We start from the raw sequence: 27,911 nt of genomic DNA, 5'->3' as shown, positions 1-27,911 counted from the left end.
CCAGGGTACGGTTGGCTTTCTGGGCTGCGAGCACACATTGCTGGCTCATGCCCAGCTTTTCATCCACCAGTACCCCCAAGTCCTTCTCAGCAGGGCTGCTCTCAAGACCTTCATCCCCCAGCCTGTATTGATACTGGGGGTTGCCCTGACCTAGGTGCAGGGCCTTGCATTTGGCCTTGTTGAAGCTCATGAGGTTCACATGGGCCCACTTCTCGAACATGTCCAGGTCCCTCTGGATGGCATCCCATCCCTTAGGCATGTCGACCGCACCACTCAGCTTGGTGTTGTCTGCAAACTTGCTGGGGGTGCACTCAGTCCCACTGTCTATGTCATTGATGAAGATATTAAACAGTACTGGTCCCAATATGCACCGCTAAGGGACACCAATCATCACTGAAGAGATGTATAGATGGCCTTCCTACTTACCAAGTTTTGTGCAACATCTGGAAAGTAAAGACATGAAACTGTGAAATCTTAACTTTCCTGTTTGGAGATTTTCTGAGACATGATGTTTTAGTGGCAGAATCCGCTAAATAGAACATATTATTTTGGAACTCTATTTTTAGCTTATTTATTTACGACTTGGCAGACTCCTAGTCAAGAGGGGATAAAACTTATCACTAGGGCCAGGGTTAACAACTGCATGTTTATGCACCGGTAGGTATCAGGACGTCAGTCATAAAAACCTGTCAGTTTGTATTACTTCTCTGTTGACTTTCTATCAAAGCATGAAGGAAGGGGAGCTGCCATCTTTCTCTTCCTACCAGTGGGTAGTATGTCATGATTTTTTCTTATATTGGTGCAAAATGCTCTCCCTTTGGGAACTGGAGAAAAAAAAAAATAAATTTCCATGTATTTATTCTGTCACTGAAGCAGAGGTACCGCTTTTGCAGGTGAAGGCAGTGGAAATAATGTACAAGACATGCTTCTTCTGGGCCTTTTTAAAAACGCATTCATAGTCCTCCCAGATGCTTGTGCTATCTAGTGTTGAATTCTGATCAGGTCTCCCCAAAGCAGATCTGTTTGGATATTAATGAACCATTAATTTTTAAGTCATATGCAACAGGGAATAGTGAAACTTGCATCATCTTTCATAAGTTCAGGTCACTTTCTTTTGATACCAACACTCAAATCAAAGAACCTGGATGAGAAAAGATAATATCAAAGATGATCACAGTTTCTTCTGCTCCAAATGAGAAATTTGCACTCTGTTTAACACCCTGCCTCCAAGTGAGCTTCCAGTTATCTGATATTGATGGCCATGAGAATGAACATACGCAATTAAAATAGACAAGCCACTCAGTGCCTCTACCCAAACCAGAGCCAGGCTCTGAAGGATCATGCAATTGGCTTAAATGTCATCCTATTAAAGAAGAAAGAGAGTTTGGAATTCTCTTTATTCCCTTGCTCATGTTTAAATGCATTTTGTCACACTCAAGCTTCTCTCTGCAACCATGGCTACCATCAGGATAGGGTCCTGTTCTTAAGAAAAAGAACACACTTCAATATCTATCTGGAGGACCTGAGAGCTTTGATTTCAAGTTACTTTTTTGATAGGACAAGCTACAGAGTGCACAGTCTACAGCAGAAGAATAGAAGACCTAGTTATTCTAAGCTTGTAGCAAGAAAGTAGATACTAAAGACTGACAATTTCAAATGTTAAGCTACAAGGTCTATCCATTTGCTCCCAGCACTACACCATGCAGAACAGCCACTGCTGCATCTCACCTGGGGTAGACCCTGTAGATCAGGAAGATATCCAGAATTATTTTGATCATTATCTGGGTGGGAAATATTTTTTTTTAATATTGAAACATGATGTATAGTAGTTTCCTTAGAGGTATTTCTGGTTGCAGTAGTCAAAGTGAAAAAATTGTATACCTGCTTCTCTTTATTTCACCATGGGGTAAGTTACTTTTGGGTGTTTCTCTCTCAAAATCCAACAGATGGCCACCTTGGAAGTACAAAAGTACTTGATTAAATCTAAGAAGTACACCTGGCAAGTGGACATTTTCTAGGAATGAAAAAGGAATGTAGTCTTTCAAGTAGGAAACATCAATTCTTAGAGCTATGGTTACTTCATACAGTACCACCTTTTCACCTTACATTTCTTAGGAGACATTTATTATGCCTGATGGCTGTGCTTATTATCATAGGAACATGTCTTCTTTAATGTTTGCAAGGCACTGCTGCTGATGGTCAGATAGGTTAGACATTTCCATACGACATTCTTGATTGTGAGACTCATCCTGTACAACGTAGAGGACACTTGTTTTCACGTCCCATCCTGACTACTGGGTTCAGTTGGTATAAATCAACTGACAACCCATAGGATCGTATATCTGTAGCACACTGTATAATAAAGTTCCAAATACTCAGTATCTCTGCAGTTTCTAGGCCGTTTCCCCTGGGCAGTTTGGTATCACCTCCTTGGTTGCTACTAATGAGTGCTTGGAATATTGGCAGAGGGATGAGGAGAATACTGACAGCGTAATCCTGCTTGTGGTCCCTTCAGATCAAGGTGTGTGAGTATTTTCAGGGAGAGAGGGGGTAGCTGATTTGATGCTGTACTTGTTCTGCGAGTCCATCGAGACTTTAGGATGCAAAGGCCTGCAATTGTCAGCTGTACTGGAGAGTGTTGAATCAAGTCAGAAGGAAGTCAGGCCAGATCTGACCCCTGCCAGATGTTGAGACTTGCTGAACTAGAACATTCAGAGGAGTCTGAACAGGGAGCTGCTTGCTTAATACAAAGCATGTTTGATCTTCAGTACACTCCTTTGTCCTTGCTGATATGCCGCTAGATATGTGGTGGGCTCTGTGCTGACGTAGCAGTTTCTGATGGGCCTCTTGCAACTTTCAGACCTCACATGTTGTGGAGGTTATAAAAAGTTCACATTCATGCTAGAGTGCCTCGGACCAGGGATAACTTAATATATTATTTTAAAAGGCAGATGACCTGATCCAGTAGACACTACTATAGGAGCTGAGAATATCAACAAAAAGTGAGCGTATGCACATCTGTATCAGCGCATCTGCTTGTAGAAAAAACTCTTCCAAATCAGAAAGTGGAACTGAGAAAGCAAGAGGGACAGGAAAGAAGTCATTTGTCCTAGAGCAGAGAGGTGATCCTTCAGTGTGGCATATAGAAATCAGGTGTGAAAGTCAAGCTGATTGTGGAGGAACTCATTTGGAGAAGGAGAATCCTAAGATGTTTGAACAGTCAGCACCTGAACCCAGCACCCTTAGAAGAGGATCTGTGAGATTTTGTTATAGTCTTTATTTGAGGACCTAGAAAGAGATCCAGCTATGCTCAATTTTATAGGCTCTGATTAAACATAGTGCATAGAAATATGATAACATCTCACAGTGGTTGTCACTGCATTGGTAGAAACCAAGCTGCTTGGTGTGGATCCATATATTCTGGGCTGAGCTTGACGTAAGCTTCCCCTAGTCTAAGAAGACATTAGCACTGAATCTTTTCTGATTTTCTGTCTCACTCTCAGATGACAGCTCCTCTGGCAGTTACACATTCCCAGAAATGGGACCGTGCAGTTTCTTGGCTCTGTCAAGGCTACTGCTGCCTTCTCAGGCTCTGTGGTAGTCTGAACACAAATCTTCCAGAAAAGCTCTGAAACTGTAGATGTTCTGGGTTTACGGCACTCTTGAGGAACACATAGTACTTAAAAAATTTTTTAGGGTTCTGAACATGATTATTGCTAATTTTACTTAGAAATGCACAGCTGTAGCAAAACAAACAAAAATCCCCCAACCCCCCACACTATATGCTTTTGTTAAGACATGAGGTTTTAGATCTTTGAAAATAGGTCTGAGCTCCCTGAGAAGTGCGTTCCTGTACATAGCTTCTTTATTTCACTCTCCTCTGCAGCAATTCTGTGCATGATTCACCATGTTATGCAAAAATGTTTTCTTTCTTAAAATAGTTTTCTGTGTGTTTGAGCTTTCTCCCAGACTTTATATTCTTTATGGCAAGGCTGTATCAACATTGATATTTTTGTTTAGGCTATAGATATGCACCATGTCTCTAGATCTGGTTCCTTAAAGATGTTGGGGAGGAAGGGAACTGCTTTTTCCAAGGCTTTGCTTGCTCTTTGTCAGAAGATGCTTTCACCTGGAAGGCAACGAGGGTAAAAATCTACATCAGCAGTCCTAGGTGTCACTCACTCAGTTCTCAGACTAATGTGAAAGTTAAAAATTAGAAAGACCATTAGTCAGTTCTCACAATGGAACTTGTCAGCTGGCATGAACACACCAAGAAATTCCATAGTTTCCAAGCAAATTCACAAGCTTTCTGTAAGCAAGTTTTCCAAATTGTCACATGCATATGGTCCTTTTTTATACTGCTTTATGTCCTACAACTTTATACAAAGAAATTTTGAAAGCATTAGAAAACAGGGAAGGCCAAATACCATCTATCGAAAGCTAAGAAATCTCAAGTGAATCAGTTTTACTGCTGATCTAACAGGTCTACAGAGTCTGAAGTGATAGGTTGTAGTTCATAGGAGGCTACTGCTGTGATGAAAAGATGTTTAAAATTTCATTAGATGTTTATGGACCCTGAGGTGAGGCCCCAGTGGATTATCATATACAACATAAAGATTTTTTTTTTTTTTTTAAAAGGATTAAACGCTGACCTGTTATGATCTTTCGACTAGATCATATCAGGTCTCAGCTACAAGGATGACCTTAGTGGGTGATTTCCCTGACATATGTAGTTCACACTTGGCCTTGCTTACTTTGTTTGAATTTAGATTTATACATTTTTCATGTTTAAGCAGTAGGGTAGCTAGTAACTAGACATTTTTAGTAAATAATTGCTCATGTTGCTACTAGTTGACTGACAGCAAATGAAATCCTACAAGGATTTTTATACATTTTGGTGGTAGTGATACAGCTAAGTGGCCACTTGGTAGGTGAGAGCTTTGTTTGTCTAGGGTTTTAGCATAATCATTAAATCACAGCTTTCTCTAATTGCTTCAGCCGCAGCCAAACTCAGTTGGATGGGATTCTGTAGCAAATGGAATTCTGTCACATTCAATATCGGTGTTTGCTTTATTAAATAGCATTTCTCTGCGGACCTGCATAGACTTTGGAGTTTTTAATTTGTTACAGTATGTAATAGCTGGTTTCTGTGAAGGAATTGTTCACCAAACGGCATTCTTATTGTTACTACTGATGCCTTTTTACTTTAAATGAGGTTGACAAGATAAGATATGCCATTTAGAAGAAAGCTGTACTTACTTTGCTCAGTGCAGACAGAGTTTTGAAAGGGAGCACTTCTTGGCATGCATAAATTCTCCCATTTCTTTGAAGTGAAATTTTAAAGTTAATAATTAAAACAAACACACAAACCCACTCTGTTATCACAGCCTTTGGGTTTCCCAATGTGTGCTTCATTCTCTCTATATTTCTTTGGTGCCTTTCAGGACAGCAACTAAATATCCTTTGATTTAGCAACCTTAACACCCTTGTCAGTGATCTGTTACACTGTTATACAATATTATAGCAGCAATAACAGTAAGAGTTCTGGTTCTAAGTAGGTTTTTTTTATTGTAAGCAGGTGATTCAGACATCTCAATTTGAATCAGAGTTTTAATTTGTAAATGTAAAAGCCAGTTTGAAAAGTTCACTGCCCTGTGCTAATACTGCTTCTCACCATCAAAACTTGTAAACCATGGTGTGTACTGAGAATCTGTGAGTGTCTTAAGCACAACCCATCCTCGCTTTTTGGAGCAACCTGGACTCCTGATTATTGTTCCTTCATTAATCAGACTTGGCTGTCACATGCCTGTTAGTGAGTATTACGTGCTTGAGAAGGATAGTGCTACATGATGGAAACAGGGAGCGACCGAGTGATCTGATGGTAGCAGAATAGTACAATGAGAAATGGCAATATTTGGTATGTGTTGTCTTGACTTAGGATTTCCTTATATTTCAGATTTCTGAGGATGTAGGAAGATACATATGAACAATTCTGCCTCTAGTTTAATTGTATTTTGTATAGGAATTTTGTGTCCAAATACAGGATGAGATAAAATACAGGACCTGAGGGCCTTTATTGGCAACTGTGGCTAGCCGGGGAGTGAAGTTAGGAAGCCAGGCAAATAATCACATCTTCTTCATTTAAAGCATTTCATACTGGCAGAAATTTTTAACCAGTGCTCCAACTTCTGTCTGCGAGTCGGAGCTTTTTATATGAAACAGCAGGAACCTGGCAGCCTGGAGATCTTTGAGCGTTGCGAGCAAAAAACTTGAACATCATTTATAGCTTTTCCTGCCAAGACTGTAAAAATCTAGACAAAGTAGATACGGTTGTTTCACCCAGCTTTTCACTTATGTTTGTCCTTCACTATGTAAGCTCCCAAAACCTCAGCCAGTTTTCTTCCTGAATTTTAAATTCTTGGTAGGTACGTAGAATAGGATTTATCTTACCTACCTTTATCCCTGTAAAAGTTACATGGCTAGACTGAACTATTCTCTAGGCTCCCTCTACAGTTAGTGAAGAGACAGATATCTCCAGGAGGCTTTTTCTCTCATATGAATTTAGACAACTGTCTTGGGGTGAAATAAATCCCAGCCCTGTTGTCACCCTCCAGCTTCGATTCAGCAAATGTAACAAGTTCCTTTTCCATGCTGGGATTTGGAGCCTTGCACATAATATTCCAACGTCTGATTTCCACTGAATTTAATGGAAAATGAATGCATAAGTCTTTGAAGTAGCTTTGAAAATCTCAGCCTTAATGTTTGATTAAGTTTGAATGCATATGTGTTTGTATATCTAAAATTACAAGCAATAAATGTAGCTGTATTATTGTCAAAAACCTGAGCATCTGACAACTTCAGCTGATTAGTGGCCCAAATGGCTGATACGGGTGATACTAATTATGCTGTAGTGTTGAAAACTGGACCAAGTATGTAGAGTCTAAAATATGGACTTAGTAACTTAATACCTCAGCATTACCTTTTTTCTTGTCTTTCTCTTAAGTAGAGTTTAGATTCTGAAACACACATTTAGCACAGATAATATTTGTGGATAGAGTGACATTGCCAGTTGACAAAAATGGCTGTGATTACTAGTCCTAATAAGTACAGAATGGATGCAGGAATTAACTTGAAATGTACTTTTGCTATATTAAAGAAGTAATCCTTTTAAAAAGTCACAAGATTGGGGCTTCTGAGATGAGTTGAATAAAATATGTGAATGAACTTTTAAGGGACATAGTTTGCAGGTGGCTCTATCTCTCTTATGAAATTATTTGTTAATTCCCACAGTGGTTTTTTGCTTAAATAATATGCACTGTTTATGCAGCGAACATATAGTATTTTTTTATTAATAATCCATAACAAAGAACTTGATTTTGTGCTTTACCATTGCTTCTTACCAGAATTTCTGTAAATCGATGTAATGTTTGCTTCTCTGCACTATCTGGAATTATATAGTGCTCTTACAATTTCTTTGGGTGATACCAGAACACCGAGAACCACAGTTATATTACTAAGCACTTAAATGCAGCCAAAAACATATAATTTAAAGTGTAGATATGCTTGTAAATAGTAATAAAAGGGAGTGATTTCTTAAATACTTCCCTCTTAAATGTTTTCTCTTTTTCTGACTAGTTATTACTAAATTAAACTTTTGTGCATGAGAATACCTTTCCTCTAAAGGAGATGGGACATAGGATACACTGGATCTTTTTCACTTCATGTACCTTCCCAAGAAATAACAGCTTTTTGGTTAGACAGAGCTGTCCAACATTGAGATATGCTCTTACCTGGTTCGCAAAGCTTAATAGGAAGTCATAATCTTTAATTAATTTGGCTTGCAGGCTAACAAATGCATAGTTGGATCCCAGTCCAGCAAAGCATTTAAGCATATCCTTAATTTTAGGTCTTTTGCTGAGTCTTAGCAAGAGTTTTCTCAAAGTCCTGTAGGGTAGAGGGTGTGTAAGTGTCATATAGAGGTATATCTCCTCACCTATATGTCTTTTTAACCCATATAAGCTTTGTTTATGATAAAATCAACTCTTCATTGCTGCATTACTTAGCCCTGTCACCATTTGGTACTTCTCCAAGAAGCTGGAATGTAGGTAAAAGCATGGTTTTTCTTATCTGGGTTTCCCTTCCCTACCTGGGCCACTAGACTTGCACAAGAAGGCGGCACAAGAGATAAAAGCAGTATGTTTTCTTAACTCAGCTGAAAAGCTATTTCTTACCTCTCAAAATACAGTCTGTTAGATCATAGTTTAGATTGTAGTTGTTCAGAGGCAGGGACCACTGAGGGTCACAGCTTTGTACTTGTCTCTAATATGTGTGGTGCTCTCGTGAGACTTCAGTGAACAAAGAGGTGGTGGGAGTCCATTGTGAAACAGAGGTGTCAAGGACCGACGCTTCATCATGTTCCCATTGTAGTATTTAAATGTTGTCAGTAATAATTTTACTTTCACTGTAATAACTGATAAAGGCATTTGTGTTCACTAAATTTTAGAGCCTTGGGAGTTGGTGCAGTTGGCTAGCTAGACCCAGAGAGACTCTTACTAATGTTGCTGGGAATATGAATTTTTTTCTGTGCCCTAGTGACATATGATGTTTGATGCTCTATATTCACTGATGGCAATACTAGTTACTGCCTTTTCATTGGGATAGATGGCACAGTAGCTTCCATTTACTCATCATATGTATGGAAGTAAACAAGGTAAAAAAAGAAACCAGGTCAAAATGTCAGAATAAAATAAGAACATTCATATGGCCGATGGTAGTACAATAGATAATAGACACACTTAATATTCCATCTCTATAAACCATTCTCAAAGGCTGAGGCTGTGGGGTATTCTGTGGCAGAATAGAGAAGTGTAACCGTGGTTCATTTTTGATATACGCAAGACTCGAGTCTGTGATTTGTCTGCAGTGATCATGGATGGAGAATACTACTAAGGAAATCCATTACTGTTCACAGCCAGCTAGAGACATCCTCATGCTTACTGAAAAGAGAGCTCAAATTTAAAACAACTTTGAATATGGATTTAGCATGCACTGTATATATACCAAGTCCAAACAGATACTATGCTGTGAGTGGAAGTGTATATTTATGTTAACAACTGTGCATGATTTAGTTGTTAATGCCCAGTCTTTTTGCTCACACAGCCAGAATATAGGTCTTATCCATAGAGACTAAGTGCAATCTTATCCCATATACTTAAAAAGGACAAAAGAGCATCTTCTGCTAGTTATTGATAATCTTGCTGTGAAATATCAAGGATGATGCCATGGTGGCTATAAGGAATTGGCAGTGGAATATGTCTTGAGCCCAGCTTCATTGGTCTTTTTTCCCCTTTCTTTCTGCTATCCATTCTTGTGCACAAGTTCCAGGAGTGGAAATAATGAATTCAAATTAAAGAAGCAGGTGAAATGACACGTTTCATAAATTAACCCTTTCTGCTCTGTACTGCTTACAATGCAGTATTAAGCTCTGCACTCTGTGTCTGTTTGCTGTAGGTGAATAGTGAAACATGCACAGAGTGAATATTTAAGGATTCGTTTCTCTTTTGTCCTCAAGCTGCAGTAAAATTTAAACAATGACAAATAATAGGTTTGAGACCAAGCATTCTTCTTTGATTCTGTTATTAGACTGAACCAGATAGCTCTCTGCCTTATCCTTTCATGACAACTTAAGTTAGAAAATCTCTGTAATTTTAAGGACTCCAATTTTAAAAGGATATCCAACTTCATACACATGTAGCATCTGTGTAGATGGAAAAGTGGGTGGCTTAGATGTAATGGAATAACTATACTTTTATAGCTGTGTGTAGACTGGTCTTGCTATTTGCCAGCCTAGCGAGCAGTTGCCACAACTACTCTAACAAAAAGTCTCTAATTTGGGCATACATTAGAGGCCAAATAACAAGGAAGAGGTTAACCATCCTTCTGAATATAAGAAAAATATTTCTCTTCCTTATGTCAGTGTCAGCATGTTTTACTTAATCTGAACCCCTGGTATAATTGCCCAATGTGGACTTGCTATTTGAGAATTTAAGTGACGCTATCTCAAAGCAGTATATCTGCAAAGCTGAGTTGTATGGCCAGTATCATTACAGCGTAATTGTTTTGCTGTAGTGATGCTGATTCCCACATCCCCAGTTGAGAATACATCGAGAAAATGGCATGAATCAATTTGCATATTTTGCAAAGCCCCTCTCTTTTTTTGTTTGTTTCTCCCATTTTTATCTGAAATCAAATAATTAATGTTTGATTTTTCACAGCTCCCCATTCAGAAAATGAGCTGTTACTGCTTCCCCCCCGCCCTGTATTTTGCCTTATAGTGTAGTTGTTTGTAGGCAATAAAAATAAGATCCTTGATTTATTAAGAATTTCCAGTGAATCTGTAAGAGTAGCTTTCCATTATGAACTTTTCCCTGTAATTCCATTGGATTCTTAAAGTTACTCCAGATTTACATGAGAAGCAGAGACGTTGCCCCCATTTTGCACCCGAGTCAGTCTCTCTGAGGTGGTATTGCTGTGGGGATTTATTACATGACTATATTCTGCTTTTTCAATAAAACAGAAACTTGGTGTTGTTTCTTTACTGTACAAATGAAGATAAGTTCCAAAGTGGAATGTAAACAATAATTTAATTAATTATTAAGTAAGCTGAAGAAACTGATATGTTTTGGGCACTGAGCAGTTTTGGCAAGAAATTGCAAGTATATAATGGAACAGAAAACTACTTATGACCAAAGCCAAGTCTTAAAATCTTTCTGCCAGTTTTACTACACATTGTTTGAGAGATGGCATCCAGCCACACTAGTAAGTGAAATAAAAGCAAGCAACACCATTAAAACTGTGAATATGTGTGAAATAACAAATGGAAGCAATAGAGTCGAGCATTCCTGGCAGGGGGAGGGGAGCTGGAGATTCTGTAAGATACCACTAGCTGCAAGATTAAAGACATGTTTAATGCTATGTAACACATGCTTTATGTTTAAGATAAAATAAATGAGAGAGAATAACAAATGAAAAAGCAATGGGAGTGGTCCTTACAAACCAGCCCTGGGCAACCAGATTGGTCCTCTTTTTCAGGTGCTTTTAATAACTGTAGAAGGTACCACATATTGCTAGCAAAGATGCTCTGAATGTAGGATAGGTGTGCACCTTCTTGTACCTGTATGATAACAGATAGCCATTTGACTATATGGGTTTCTCACCTACATTCCCTATATGAGTATTCCTCTCTTTCACTCTGTTCATACTGTTTCCAAGAAAATCAATTTAAGACTCAGAATATCAGTATTCCATATAGAATATATATAAATAGCAAAAAACCCCCTATGCGAGATCATAAAAACATTCTGCATTGCAGGCCCAGACCTATAGATCAGTACTCAAATGTCCAAATGTCTAAAATTAAGATATATTGATCCCTGTTAATTTGTTACTCCTGTGAAATTTATATCAGAACCTTAAATATGTTGGGTAGACTCAAGACAGGTCTAATTTAAAGCTAATGGGCAAAGTTATTGGTTTCTTGCATTCAGGCATTTTATTTTTAATGGTCTGTCAGTGTGCTCTGAGTATAAACATTAGTGTCAGAATTTTTTTATGATACTTATCTTGTGAGTTTCATAATTTGTAATGGCTGTGCAGTTTTTACAGGTGTATTTAATGGCAAAATCTTATCTTGAACTGCATTTTAAAAGCTCAAGTGTAGTTTGATTTTCTGGGAACGGGAGGAGGGGAGGAATACCATTCTCTCCTTAGGGAGACAGCCGTTTCCTCGCGCAGCATTAACTTGAAAGAATATGAGAAGCGCGTATGTTGCCAATGGGAGTGTGGACGTATAGAGTTCTGAAAATAGTAAGTGTCAATAGGGAAGGGTTGCCGGTGCCAGAAGAAAAATGTAAGCTCCCAAGGGCACTATCTCTTTTTATTTTTGCCTTGTCCAATGCCAAGCCACATAGGTTGACGTTTAAAATTCAGTTCTTCCCTGAAAAGTGATTATATAAAAAAAAAAAAGGCCTGTTTCAGAACTGATGTGTTTCCTGTGTGTATTCAGAATCGCATTTATTTGTTTCCATGACTCTCTTTTCAATATACTATTTACACCTGTTATACATGTGCAGCCAAAAAGTGATTTGAGGGAAAAAACAAAAATCTGCTTCTCGCCAGGTACAAGCCATGGAGCTGCCATGATGGGGCAGCTCTGCCCAAGGCTCATAGGCAGTGGGACCTCTGCATCCACTCTTCCTGGGAACACGGTAGCCGTGCTCTGCGGCTCTTTCCTCTCTGCAAAACACTAGCCTAGAAACCTGTAACAGGGGATTAAACCACTTAACCTGCAATGGCAGCAAACTGAGTCAATTATTAATTCTTCTATTGTTGTTAGCCACTGAGGACAAGTGATCGCTCTTCTTTAGAGCAATCTTTTCATATGTTTGAAGGCTGTTGTCACGTTCCCTGTGAGCTTCTTCTGTCTTATACTAAACACAGCTAGGTCCTTCTGCCTTGCTTCCTATGAGTCTTTCGGGGTTGGTTTGTTTGTTTGCTTGTGTCTTTAAACTCAATGATTCCTGTTGTTCTCAGCTAAATTCTTTAAGAGTGGGTGGCCCAGACCTGGCCACAGTACTCCAGAAGTGGACGGACTATTCCAGCTGAAATCTTTCCAGAGATGTGTTTGCTGGAGTGGAAGGGAAATATATCTAAGACATTTCCCTTATTTGCAAGAGCAACAGATTGCTGACATATTTGCTTCATGATTTGGACCATTTTCTACAGTACTGCTTAGCCAGTTATTCCCCATTTTGTATTTGTGCTTTTGACACTTTATTGAATTTCATCTTCATTTCTGATAATTTCTGCGATCTATCAAAATCATTTTGAATTCCAATTCTGTCCTGCAAGGTATCTGCATCCTCTCTCGGGCGTGGTTTCATGTACTGACTTTTTACATGAGCTCCATTCTGCCTTCCAAGTCATTAAACAAAAATAAAGGAATTTGGAGAAAATGCCTTAGGTTCAATTGGCCTTATATTCCAGTTGCAAGATCTATTTTGGTTCAGCAATCACCATCACAGGCAAGTAGAAAAGCCTCATTTGGCTTGCAGACTCTTAATCATGTAAGTGTGTAAGGTGTAAAGAAGAACCCAGCTTGACTCTCAGATCACACAGTGAACATGTGGGACTATTAGATGGAGGGGGAAAAAGAACATCATTGTACTTAAAATCTGATTACATTTGCCAAAGAAATCAGAGTCAGGAAAAAATATTGAAACCCTAGGATTCCATTTACTTGGAGACCCTATTCAGAGTTGAGCCATGCTTCAAATTACAAATAATACCAGGGGTGGAGGGGATCAGAGGGAACAATGACAGTTGTGGCAGAGGACGTTTTGCTGCTTGGGTAGCTGGCTACAGCAGCATGGCATCTTCACTTCTGACCCAACTCGCTGACTGTCTCTCTCCTTTGACCCATTCCTTAAGTTTATTTTAATACAAAATATTTTTAAAGTATTAATTTTTTTTTGTCATGTTTAGGCCATTATTTCAATGTTTGAGCGTGTGAGTGCACTACGTGAAAGAGAGGTTGCCATGGTAATTTCTCATTATTGTTGAATAGAAAAATAATTACTCTGGCAAAATCCCCCGTAACCTGTCAGAGCATAAGTTAAAGATGCCTGGGGGCAGCCTTGCCTTCACCATCTCCTCTTTGCAAGAAAAAGGGGGTGATTTTATTCTTCTTTTTTTTTTTTTTTGTAATAACTGGATCCTTTTTCAGCTTGGCTAGGGGACACCTCATTTGGTTTTATTCACCATTTGGCTGTGAGAGTAGTTGGGCCCACCTGTGACAAGGGTGGAGCAGAGAATTAATCAGCAGAGCATATTCAAGCTTGACAGAGGATTTATATATTCTATTAAGGTTTGGGGTTATTTTTGTGGGTGGGGGTGGGGTGTTGCATTTTCTGTTTTTCCTTCTTCTTGACATAAAGTATGCAAAAGCGTAAGATAAAGACCTTGGACAGTATTCAAACTGTGACAGAGTCTGGATATTTCATCTATCCGGGGAGGGAATCCACCGTAATTCCATCTCCATGTTTTCCTTGCATTCAGACTTCTTGGAAGCAAGAGTGAGTGCAAATATGTGTAGTTTTGAGGTGAGGCCCTGCACTTTCCCTGCTCTTCTCTGTCCTTCCTGTGTGCATTTGCATCCCAGCTATGCGATGCTCCCCTTTTGCCTCCCGTGTTGTTGGATGCTGTATGAGTAGCTCCAGTGATACTCAGCTACTGAGTTAACAAGTGCTGCAAATGTGGGATGTGACATTGCTTAAATCCTTCCCTCCCCTCTTCCTTCTCTGACAAGTGTGTCTGAAAGATCCCAGTTAAACGATACTGCAGTCTCTCTTTTGGCAAATGGCAGAGAGTGATAGCTTGTAATTACTCGTTGGACAATACACTCTCGTATGGGCTTATAATGTCACGTACCACACTGTCCCAAGTGAAGGGTTGGTGCGCAGAGGGATGTTGCTAGAAGCTGGTTGCTGGGCTTCTGTTGAACCCCTGTATATATATTCTGTACTTACCCTTGTGGCTACTTGGCTAGTCAATGCAGCGATGTTTGCATGTGGAAACACTCATCAGGTTTACACCAGCAAAGAGGAAAGAGCAGCAGCTCTCTGTGACAACAGATTTCTAAGACGTGGGGATGGTTTTGATACCTCTTTGTGTGACTGAATTTTAAGCAAGTGCCACAGGGCCGTGTCGCTCATTGTCCTGCTGCTGCCGGGCGGGATGAGCCTTGGTAAGGGAGATGAATTACAGGCTCTGACCCAGCCAAGAAGTCTCTCGGGGGTCTCTGGTAGGATCCAGAATGCTAAAACCCGTCCTTACCATTTCTCCATTGGATGCTTGGCAAAAATCAAAGTAAAGTTGTGAGGCAGGAGAGCTACCCTGCTCAGCAGTTTGGAGTGAAATCCAATAGTAACATCTTCAGGGAAAACAGGAGCAGAACTAAAAAACCCAGATAGTTATTTCTCTGCATGCGTACATATAATGAGCATGATAGATGCATGTTTTGTCTTGAATCGGCATTTTATCTCGGGTGTTTTTTCTCCTGTGAAGGTAACAAATGTTTTCTGGCTTAGTTACATATTGCTCAGTCATGAAGAGGTAGGCGGTGCTCTGTGTGCTGAATGAACCTGGGCTTGCACGCTGGGAAGGCAGCTGCTGTGAGTGGGATAGAGTGGGTCTGAGGAGTCCTACTGGGGCATCTTTGGAAGTGTATTTCCAGCTTTGTTGCTGATCCTGTGTGCTGCAAGTGATTTAAATCTCAGGGCCTCAACAGAGCAGAAGAGACTGCACCAAACATTTCAAATCCAGCCATTAAATATATCCATAGCTTTTGAATGAAACAGTTGGGGGATTCTGTTGTTGCCTGACTTCTGTGAAAACCCTTGCAAGCTGGACCACTTGCACAGGTGCTAGACATTGAGGTCTGGGTGCCTGTTGTTGATCACCCAGGTCTGAAAATGCCTGGTTCAATTGTCAAAGCCAACAGACCACCTGTAGTGGTGTATTGGTATATGCTTTACATAGTACGCTATTAATAATTGCTATGTTCCAGCTATGTGTATTACTGTAAGTCTAAGTATACACAGGTCATCTTAAAATATTGTTTTCACTTCATGTATCACACAGAAAAGTAAAGATTTCTCACAACAATTACATTTAAGTAACTAGCTGGTATTTAATTAACCTGCTGTAGCATTGTATTTATATTAAATGCATTGGAGTGGAATGGCTATTATATTTAGTTTCTAAATAACTTTCTTGTCAACTCATGCTGATAATCAGGTTATGTAGCATTATGGAATTAAGTACTGAGGTTTTTTCGTTATTAGGACCAAGCATTTGAGATACACAGCCCAGAAAAGGGGGGGGGGGAAGTCATAATCACTTTATTTGCAACTGATTTATAAAACAATTTTTAACATATAAAGAAAAACATTATTTATGAGAATGAAAGTTTTTACATCTTTAGTCTGCTTGACAAAATGAAAGACAGTTTATTGTATAATAAACTAAATATTTTAGCTTTTTTCTTAAGTTAAAACTAGAACTTTATCTAGGAAAATTAGTTTGAAATATCATATAGCCATCTACACCCCAAAATCATAGGTGAAGAAGCGCAAACTATGTGTGATCCTGTTGAATTTCTTTTACAAAGAATGAACATATTTTCATTTTGCCTTCTGTTAAGTGAATGATCTGTTGCTTCCTAGGATAGTGACAACCTCTGGTGGGATGCCTTTGCAACTGAATTTTTTGAAGATGATGCAACCTTAACCCTTTCATTTTGTTTGGAAGATGGACCAAAGCGATACAGTAAGAGATGTATTTTTTGTCCTAATTTTAAGCCTGAGTTTCTAAACACAGTTTATCTGTAAGAGGCAGATGCAACCCTGGCAATGACAAACTCACTTGTTTGTATTCAGTGATAATCAAATTCCATTAAAGAATTGCATGGGTTGGGAATCCATTTTTTTGTGGAATTCCTCTGAATTTTATTACATGAAAATAAATTATTTCCTAGTGAAGTAGGGCAAATAATACAATATAATCTTTGGATTTTTTAAATTAATTTGCTTTGGCTGTGCTTGCACTCTTTGTTAATTTGGTTTCCGCAAACATTCGAGTGTTGAGTCTTGTGGGCAAAATTGTTCACAGAAAGGGAACTTTGTAGCAAATTTCAGTATTGTTGCTGGAAGGCCTTCCACATTTAAACAGGGATCAGAAAAAAAATACCACAAGCTATATCCTTGCTGGTGTAGATAATCATTATTCTATCAGCTGCGCAGATCTATGCTGTTTGCACACATTAAGGACCTGCCCTGGATATTGTCTGAACAGCAGTGGAAGTCTAGAATACTCTCAATCAAGCACTAAATGAAAGCTCGAATAAAAGTGAAGCAGTGAATAAATCTGATGGCATTGGTATCCATTGCCTGCATACGCTGAGCAAGAAAAAGGGGTAAAATTCATCGAACAAATTGTTTGAAGTGATTAATTCACTCAGCTTTAGCACTAGGCAACAGAGAGATAAGTAAACATTGAAAAACCGCATTGCCAATTGTTTCACTCCATTCAGAGTGACCCCTGCTTCACGGTGGCAGCTTGTGCTCTCTGCTTAATGTTCTGAATCTTGCGAGGTTCTTTTTTGTGAGAGTGACTGATTGTCAGCATATCACTCACATACTTCTAATTCCTTTTATCAATTATCTCAGGTATTTATTTGACAAGTGTTACCTTCTCCTGGAGAAAAAATAACAGCCACTTTGAACGCACGTTCTGGGATTAGTGTTGACAGAATTACAGTTTCTTGCCTTTCAAAGCAAGTGATAACTCTGTAAAGGTCCTCAAATTACAGCCTATAGCAACGTTGGTAACAGCTGATCTGTCCTGATTAGGTTGAGTCAACTTGTCATATATCAGATTTGCTAGTTGTGTTATCAGTCCAGAAGGCACAGATATATCAGCAAAAAAGCAATTAATGTCCAGTTAGATCAGAGGGAGTTGTGTTTCTGGAAAACAGTGCTGCATATGAAAGAATTTGTCAAAGAGTAAAATATTCCTGTTGTCACAAATGCTTGATAATGGTTGTGCTATCTGTAGCTGGGACAGTTTGGTACGGGGCAATACTGTGATTCTTAGCATTGTTGCTGATAAGTGTGATTGAAAGATCAAATTACTGTGGGCATGTTTTTAAAAGCCACTAGTACACAGGATTTTTCCTCTGGCTTTAATTTCTGACCTCTGCACAAACTGTTGTTGCTTTTGGTGCCATTATTCTCAGCATCTGGAATCAAAGCTCAGCATATAAGGCTCTTTCTGTTCATTCACGCTTCCCTTCCTTCATTAGTAAATATTTACGTAATTCTGAACTACAGTATTAGTGATTCTTTCTGACATGAGCAGTATTCTTGTTTAGTGATACTCTAAAGTGCATGCTTGAGCTGTTCCAGTCTGGGACTTCCATTGCCATCTGAGCAGGCTTTGAGAGCAGCCTTGGGGGTGTCAGGTTGTCCCAGTCCCTGCTCGGGGACACCTCCAGCATTGCCTGGGGAGGGCGCAGAGTGGAGGTTGTGTGTTAAGAGCAACTCTCTTCCTACCAGGGAAGTTTGTGTCCAAAAACATATCCAGGAGTTGAGAACAGAGCAGTCTGCTCCCCTTTGGGTGCAAACATTAGCAGAAAATTGCTTCTACCTGTAGCAGTCCTTGCTGAGCACAGAGATCTGATCGAGGTCTCCGTTTTGCGCACCCAAGCTGCGTGCCTGCTCCGTTATGACTATGGGGGGTCTTGGCATCTCCCAAAGACCATAATGTCACCCAGTACATTTATTTCAAGTGACCGGTGAAATCGCTGGCCAGTGGGCAGGGGCTCCTGTTAGATGAGCCAGAGTATGCTGAGTGGCGGCAGCACCAAGCGTGGAGTTTTGGAAGAGATGAAACAAAAGTGCATGGTCTTCATCCACACTGTCCCCAGCGAGACATCTGCCTCCCCACCCAGCGTCCATGCTCTTCGGTATGTAGTGGGCATTAAAAACATCGGAGCTGGCGAGAGAAGAGAAAAGACAAATTGTTTGTTCTTGCTCTTGCAGGCACAACCAATAATGGAGGGAACCAAGATTAGGCCCTAGGAAAGAGAAATAGGCATCCTTTGAGAAGTCATTTATAGAGTTGAAAGTGATGAAAGATGCCAACCTCTTGCCTTTGCTCCAGGATTCAGCTCAAAATTGCCTGCCTTTGTCTTGCTTCAGCCTGTGAGAGATTTGCTTACATCTCTGACATTGGTTGTGGCTGCCACCTCATTTGCTTTCCTTTAGGCAATGGTTTCCCTCTTTTGGGCAATAAAATATTCTCTTCTGGAGCAAACAAATTCCAGAAAAAATCTTGTGGGGGTGTGTGTGTGTGGAAGGACAAATAGTTTTTTGTTATCCATGGCCACAATTTTTCTCTGCATTATGGCAATCCCCAATCCTTTTCCCTCCTTGTTCTCAGGGACTATCCGGATCTTGCCTTAAACCGCTGGAGACGAGGAGGAGCACGGTGTTTTGCCCCAGGTTCCATCTTCAAAGCCCCCAAGAGTGTTTTGGGAGGCTGCTGGGAACTTGCATATTCTCTTCTGCTCTTCTCTAATCTTGACTGTAGTCCCCAAACCCCTCTAGGGGCTTCTTTTCCCTGCTTGCTTTAAACTTCTCCTTTCCATGGGTTTTCTACCGCAGCCTTTTTTCCAGCTGGCTCCCTCTGCCCTCTGCTCTTACCTGGACAGTCCAATCCCACAGCCAATGCAACTGTTCAGAGCACGTGAATCAGGCCTGTAAATCATTGTTTGTGTAAGTGTTACAAGATTTAAAAAAAATACTACTTTTACTTGCCTCCTGTTTCTTTTAACTTTTAATATACAGCTCTGTCCAAGAAACTGTAAGGGTTGTAAACTCACTTTTTTTGGTCTCAGAAAACTAAGCTGTTCATTTAATTTCATGGCCCCAGACTGAAGCTTTATGAAAAACACCAAATATTTTTAGGCCTGCCTTTCACATTATCGTGTCTTACAGCACACCTCTCTACACCGAGAAAAGTGTTTTTCTTCCCTTTGCTACTCTCACTGTTGGGTCTGCAAGGTTTCTCCTCAACTATCAGCTCTGAGATTCTTTAATTTGTAGGGAAAAATAGACATGGGTCAAAGCGGGGATTTTAAGTCACTGGGTTATGTTTACTTTACTTGGCATGAAACAGCACTATGTACTGATACTCGAGCAAGCTTTAAACGTGCCTGTATATCTGTATAGCACAGCATGTAAAGATGCTTATGCCCTGGGAAGAGTAGAGGTCTGTTAGTTCAGTGATCCACCACTGCTAATTAATTTGATTGCCAGGTTTGTTAGACCTAGACCAGTTATCTTTGCAGAACATTATTCTGCCTCAGATAGATGTGCACTTGAAAGCCCAGCTCAACTTTTCATGCAGAGATTCTGTGTCAGACCTGAAATCACTGCTGTGCCCATCCTTGCAGCTCTTTTTGTCTTTCTTCAGTATTTTATTTCTGTAAATGCAAGAACTTTACCTTGTGCAATTCTTCCTCCCCGGTACAGCATTCCAGAAAGAAGATACTATCTTCTTTCAAACGTCCACTGAAAATGTATGTTTTTGTCCTGCTTGCTTATACCCCTCAGCTGTTCTTTCGGTCTGCTATTATCTATGAACCCTACTCATGTTATTAAATTATATGTTGAAATTGAGTTTTAATGAGAAACACTACAGAAAATAAAGATATATTTTAATGTAACAGAGGTGTAAATTATGCGTGTTTTCTCTAGTCTAGCTTTTTGGCTACAGTGAGACAGAGAGAAAGATCACACATTCCAATGCCTAAAGACAGGGAAAGATTCCCAAAACCAAAGAGATGCTACCTGTTTTAAACTGCATTGAATTATATTCAATAGAAACTTAAGAAGTAAACCCATGAAATTCATTTTACAGTGAGAGCAAAAAAAAATTTGGTTTAATTTGTTATGCCCTGATTTATTGGGCCAAGAAGTAAATAGGATTTAAACAAAACCAAAAAGGAAAATATGCTTAATGGACCAGATTTTTTTTTCCTGGTTATGGATAAAACACATTCGTTTCCTGTTAAGAGCCTTCTATCCCTGTAAAAGAGTAAATACTAGACTCTGATCCATTGTTGCCCAGGTTCTTTGTTTCTTAGAGACAAAATATTTCCTGAACAGATAAGAGAAACAAGTTTGATTGACAGCTCTTAGCAGAGTCTCATCAGCTGCTGTGCTGACAGCCTGGTGATGCGCACTGTGCTGATGTGGTAGGGACTGACAGGTGATTGACAGCCCAAGACTGTGGAGACAGGAAAGATGAAGCATGCTCAGTAAGAATAATGTGCAGTGTTTATGCAGCACTGCAGAGAATAGGAGCTAGAAAGTTAACTCTTTCAGAGCAAAGTGACACTGACACATACTGGGTGCCATTGCCACTGTACAGAAAATTAGAGCTTGTCTACATTTCTGTTCACTAAATGCTTTCTGTTCATGGAGGAGCTATATACTGTGAGGAAGCAAAAGCATGAGCTATCACATTTGTAGCTGTAAAAAAAATTCATGTGTGGTAGGTATGATGGAGTCCTCAAAATGGATTTATTTAAGCCTATAGATGTAGAATGTATTGAGAATTTCAGGCACTTTTTATGGGCTTCCATCACCCAATTTTATATGGCATTGCATAATGTTACACAGCAGAAATTTCAGAAGGAACCAGTTGAGCTCTTTTGCTCTGGTGTACCCCTAGAAAAATATAGTGATTTCAGTTTTATTGTTGCTCTGAATCTGTAGCTGATAACTGAATATGCATTTTGTGTTATAATTGCTACTGCAGTTTGTGTTTGGAATGTACAATATAACTATACCATGCTTTGCATTTTATGCACTTATTGTTCATTTTCTCTGTTTGGTGCATGAACCCTGCTTGATTTTTCTTCATTTCTTGATTTTTTGATAACTGGAAAGTTAGAGGTAGAGTTTTCTGGGCAATAGTTTCAGAGTACAGTGAACTTTGGGCCAGATGGTAAAATCATCAGCTTTAAAGTGCTTATCTAAGTTTCTCTGTGTGCCTTTAGAATATATTATGTAGGTGTATCTTAGACTTTACTACAAATTATTTAGTGAATACACAGCGAGTGAGCTGCAACAGATTCATTCTACCTTTGTCCCTGTTTATAACCTGTGCAATACAGGTAACTTTACAGCCCTTTGTTGGATAACTTCTGTGGGGGTTACTGGTGAAAAGCTACATCTAGTGGGCATTTCTTACAGGCGGGGAACATAGTTTGGGAATAAACAGGGAAAGTTCACCACACATTGCCCACTTGCTTAACTATTGTCAAAAAGATGGTTTCGAGAGGCCAGCACGCTACATTATCACCCCAGGTTTCTATAAAACTGTCGTCTGGCTTCTCTCACATAACTCTTACAGAGAAAATTAAATTTGCCAAGAGAAACAGATTGTAATATTTCCAGGAACATGCTCTTTCTTTTTCCTTTTATTTTTTTCCCAGAGAAATCCCAGTCATTAAACATGAGTTGAGCATTCAGGTACAACACAGTAAATTGGCCTAGCTTAGTAAGTGAGACAGATTATTCTGTGCAACTGCCTGGTCTTCATCTCTATACACCACTCTTCTAGTTTTGTTTTTTTCAAAGTTTCTTGGCAATACTTTCGAGTTTAATTTCAGAACATAGATGAAAATTCCGTTAAAATCGGGTCTAACAGGTCAAGTGCCTGTGGATCACCACTAGCACCTCCACCCCCCAGTTAATGATTTCTAATTGATAATTACTTCTTAAAATTGGCATTTTAAGGAGTTCTCAATCCATTTTACATATGCTCTTCTAAAATTGTATATTAATAATTTTTAGTAAGAATATAAGCAATGCACTAGTAAGTCAAACGCATTACAGGTGTCTAAGTGTATTACACCTATGCACTTATCTTTATCACCCAAAATTCTGTAAGCTCATCAAAGAATAAAATGAGATTTGTTTGACAAGACCTATTTTACATAAACCCATGTTGACTGGCATTAATTACATCCCTTTCACTTCAATCTTCGTCAGTTAAATCCTGTATAATTTTTTTCACTATTTTGTCTGGGTTGATATCAAGCAACTGTATTAAGTTATACAGGTACCTGACTGTATAGTGTCCCTTCTTAAATATCAGCACAACAGTAGTGGGTTTTTTTAATTCCTTCAGTAGTTCTTTTTTTTTTTTAATTATTATTTTATAACACTAGATAGAAATGTGCAAAAGAAACTCTTAGAACTGCTAATTTTAAAACATTTACTCCTAATGGATACTATTTAAGATCCTTCTTAGCTGCTGATGGACTAGGAAGCACTTTTAATCTCAAGTTCAACATTCTTTGCAAAAGTAGAATAAAAAAGCTTTTTATATATTGATGTTAAAAAATTTTCTGTTTCCAAATTAAATTAAGTTTTTAATAAAATTCAAGGTTTTTCTTATTTTCTCTAGCCCATACAGTCATGGATTTTTCACTGCCGCCTTCAGCATCTCGTTCTAATATCTTACATTTCATACTGTGTTTTTACAGAATGTTTTCCCCTTCTTTCTCTTTGCTTTTACATTCTATATTCATTGTAATTATCAGGGTTTTTTCCTTCTAATTATTGCCTTCATTTTTCTACTAACTTTTTTGCCAAAGTTGTATTTTTCTCACAGTATAGTTGTGGCTTTTGGATATCTTATCAAGTCTGTTTAACAGATTCTTAATTTTCATGCATAGTTTTTGTCCGTATTTTGTCCCAGCTAGTTGAGCTTTGGTGAATCCAGTATTTGAATGCACCAGCTGTACCTCTCCTACTGATTGGGATTGCCTTTCCTTTGTCTGTACTGAATGCATGTTTTGGATGGCATTTGTACAGAAACATGTGGTCTGATTGGAGAGTGTCCAGAGGAAAGCAAAAGTCTTAAAAATAAGACTTACTAAGGAAAATGAAAGAATTTGAGTTGGTCAGCGTACAGAAGAGAAGACATGGAAAAAAGGAGAGGGGGAAATGGGACATAATAACAAGACCTATCAGGGAAAGGCATGTGGTCTGTTTCCATATCCACGATGAGCAGGAGAAGAGATGCTGGCTTTAAATTGCATAGAAAAAGTACATTGAGGGGTTAGTACCTACCGATAAGAAAAATGAGGTGCTGGAACAAATTCCCTGGGGAGGCTGTGGAGTCCCTATCAGCCAAGGGGCTGTGTCTGACCTGCATCTCGGATTCCCTGGAGTCACTGGTGCCAAAGCAAGCGCCAGCTTTCAGCCCCCTGTTCAGTTCAGTCTCAGCCATCATAACAAGTTCCAGAATGATTTTCTCATCTTGGGTACTAAACTTTTTGTGATTAAAAACACCCTACTATTTCTCATTTTTAGCAATATGAATAATGTTTTTCTAATACTGCTGGCTACGCAAGACTTCCCACACGAATCTTCCACTGATTTCCTTCAGAACATGCATTTTTCTTTTTCTCCATATTTCTGACAGGTGCTGAAGGAATAATTCCTTCTGGTTCCTGATTTGTGATTAGCAGATCTGAATTAGACCTTCACCTCTGCCCGCTGCAGGCTTATTATTTAGCATAATGTTCCTGCACCTCAGAGTTATCGATACCTTTAAAATACAAAAGGGCTTCTTTACTGTAAAGTGCCAGCCATGTGCAACATGTGTGTGCATGCACGTATGTACACACACAACCTTGGTTAGGTACTCCATGGAAAGGTTTATCATGAAAACCGTCCTATCGACCTCTTTTTCAAGTATCTTACAAATAAACACAAGATTTCAGATATCTTACAAATGGGTATCTCAAATCTCTTCTGCTTGTTACTAAGCATGTTATACAAATCAATGTCGGAGACCCCATGTCTGTAAAGTGGCACCTGGAAAAGGGCTACTAAACTCCTAATGTGAATATTGCACAATTATATATAGCCTCTAATTGCAATGGCACACTGAAATCCCAGTCAATCAGATTGATTCTGCCTCTGTATAAACAGATTAAGTGATAAGGCCTCTTTGGGAGAAATCATAATGTAATAGGACATGATACATTATAGGAGTCTAGGGTCCATTCAGAGAGCAGGAAGAATAAAGGCAAAATTAACATGAGAGAATCACAATGATTTATGGGCTTTTTCCCTGCCCAATACAAATAATCCCTTTGTTGTGGTTGGCTTTTGTTCACCCATTTGGTCCAAATTATGTAGCGTTCAGTTCTTTCTCTCTGCTGGAGACAAGGTTAATAAAATGCTGGAAATCCATGCAAAATAATGGAAATCAATAGCTTTTTACACCAAAATATTAAACGACTTTTCACTATTACAAACTCAGGGTAAATGATTTCTTTCTTTGCATAATGTGATGGCAGTTGTGAAGAATTGGTCAGTACTTCTTCTGTTTTGCTGAATAACTGGCAGGCAGATCAGTGCTTGGCTTCAAATGGCATCAGTACATTAAACATAGATTGTTACGTTTTTTTAAAAATTGAGAAATAAAAATGTTGCTATACTAAGGTATTTTTAAATATTTTTGATATGAAATTGAAAATACTCAGTTGTTATCACTTCAGCTTTTAAAATTATCAGGTGATTTTTAAGATGGTCAGTTAATATATATTATGTTATTGCAGAAAAATGTTCTAACATACAGAGTTCCTGTAAGAAACAAGACTCAGTCTGAATATTCATCCAAATCTAGAATTATATGTATCTTTCCCTTAGTAGTCAGGAAATATTTTTCTTCTGCATTTTTCATTTTATTCCTTTTCTTTTATTACATTTATGTTGTTTCTTTTTCAGAAGTGAAACACCCCACTCTATGAATGACCCAAGCAATACCATAAAAAACTGGAAACTTTGTGGCAGAGCATATTTTCATATCGTCATCTTGTTTCTAGACCAAAGGGAGGCATTTAACTAAGCAGTTTAACCCACAACCAATAAAAACGATAATACTTTGGAGCATACGGCTTGCCTGAAGGTATTAGAAACAAATTTCCTTTTATAGAGCACTGAATAACTAAACAGTGGACCGTCAGACTTTTTTCTTCCCCTTTTGAATCCTTGGGTGCAGGTGAATCGGAATATCAGTCATAACGAGTCTGGGAGCTTTATGTATGTTATGATAACTTTATAATGATTTGAAAATTCTATATTGTACATATACACTTAACCCTGGAGGTAGTGGTGTTGCAGACCTCACAGCTCTAGGACACTAGCAGGACAAGGCTTGTAGGTGCAGATGATCTTTTTAAAGTTCAGATAATAAAAAATAAACTGCAAAATATGACCTATACCCACAAATTTAATCTCGCAGACATGTATGCACATACAAATAGAACACAGGCAAATATGCAAACGTGCATCCTAGTATAGTGTTGGGTTTATTACACAAATGTGTATCTTTGTGTTTACCGTACAAATAAAACTTTAATAAAACTTTTACATTGTATTTCAATGATGCAGTAGTGCTGTTCCACATGATGTGCCTTATTTTTAGGCATTAGGTATTTATTGTAGTGCAATATTTTTAAATGGCTTAGGAGAATACAATATGCAACATCACCAAAAATTATGGAATCTTTATAGAAATACATTTAAACTGGGTCAGCTGCAGCACCATGATTAGTAGAAATAGAGCCAAAAGCTGACTCTGGACACTGAGATACTGTTCTCAATTCTATATTGGAAATTTCCTTGAATTAATGTAGTCATGATTTTTTTTTTAATCTGTTGTGTATGAGAAGGCTGAGATATTATACAGTGGCTATCGTTCTTTATCATATTGAATTCTGCACTCCAAATTATATTACCTTTAAAATGTTGCTGACATTTTGCTGTTCCACTATTCTGATCCATACAGGTTTTATACCATAGTATTTTAAGTTCATTCTGGTGCATATAGCAGTGTAAGCAGTACCTTGCATTTCTTGTTTCTTCTCTCCTTGTTTTCTCAGAGAAGTGGGTTCTGTGGAGTATTTGTTTAGGATTTTTCAAGACAAATGCAGCCAATATATAGATACTATTAAAAGTTTACATCAGAGAGGACAGTTTATAGGATCTGGAACAGAATGATGGAGATTTGTGATATTCCTTTTGTTTTGTGGAGTTCAAACCACTCTTCTACTGAACTACTGGGAATATCCTGTCTCCTGAGGACATTGTTCAGTGCCCAGCTCTGCCTGCACAGGAAGAATTGCTAATCCAGGTCCAGTATTCCAGAGCTGCTCTTTTTGAAGGATCTTGGCTCCAAGTCATTGAAAGTGAGTGTTGGTACCTTGATTTTATATTGTATGGGAAAGCCAAGAGAAGGAGTACAGGCTAGCTCTGATGCATTAGAGATGACCTGGGCTGCTGAGGAGATAACACTGCAGCACATGGAGTCACCTGCAACCTTGTGGTTTCACTGTGTAGGTCTGTTTCATTGCTGTCACCCAGCCAAGACATGTGGATCATCATTCACTGGTTGAGAAAAGTTTATTGCTCAAGGGCGCTATCATATGCAGCTTAGCATTGGACAAGAGTCTAGGTGATGTCTCTTCCATACCTCTACTCCAGTATAAACTGCCCACTTGTAAGAGTGTTCCTTCAGCCAAAGGGGCTTGCGCCTTGACTACGGTGTCTTGAAAGTGCTATTCCTTCATTATCAGTGTTGCCTTTTTCATACCACTCAGCTTGAAACGGCTGCTTTTCATCTGTGACCCGGGCTAATCTTAGAAGTTTACCATTTTGGACATAGTGGAGGAATGCGTGCAGAGAAGCACCAGTGGACAGCTATCTGTTCAGCAGCAGCTTTTGAGTCAACATAATCTGTGCAGTTCACTGGGTGCCTGAAAGTAGATGTTGACCATTTTGTTGTATCTTTTAAAAATCCATTACTGCTCCCATCTCCATTTGGCTATGAAAAAGGCTTTTATATACAATTTTATCTAGTCCAGAAATATTAGAATACTGTGTAATTCAATTTTATTTTTGTCTTTAATGTCTGGACCTGAATTAATAGGGCATTACTTTTCATCCTGATATCAATCTTGTTCCTTTCATTCAGATCCAAATTCCTTTGTAGTACATGATTTAATTCACTAAAATGAGGTAAAATGAAAGCCTGGTCCAAGGAGCATTAAACATATTTTTGGTGGCACATGTGATAGCAGCAGCCTGCTGTATAACTGTTTGTGTTTCCCTCCCCTTTTCTAGTTGCTCAGAGACTTTAAAACTTTTTTCACTCTCAAGAACTGATATTATCTATATTTGTTCCCTCCCCCTATCCCCTCC

The 27,911-nt window shown here is 38.9% G+C and overlaps 1 protein-coding gene across 9 annotated transcripts in view; it reads left to right on the top strand.

Moving 5' to 3' along the window:
* Positions 1–27,911, top strand: part of LDB2 (LIM domain binding 2) — a 226,778-nt gene that overhangs the window by 62,547 nt on the left and 136,320 nt on the right. For all 9 annotated transcript variants that reach the window (XM_009279113.1, XM_009279112.2, XM_009279110.2 and 6 more), the window contains exon 2: positions 16,284–16,386. In XM_009279113.1, coding sequence (XP_009277388.1) covers positions 16,284–16,386 — 103 coding nt within the window. The remainder of the gene's footprint in view (positions 1–16,283; positions 16,387–27,911) is intronic.

Source organism: Aptenodytes forsteri, unplaced genomic scaffold (assembly GCF_000699145.1).
Source record: "Aptenodytes forsteri isolate BGI_AS27 unplaced genomic scaffold, ASM69914v1 Scaffold242, whole genome shotgun sequence".
NCBI lineage: Eukaryota > Metazoa > Chordata > Aves > Sphenisciformes > Spheniscidae > Aptenodytes > Aptenodytes forsteri.
This window is presented reverse-complemented; position numbering and strand designations above follow the sequence as displayed.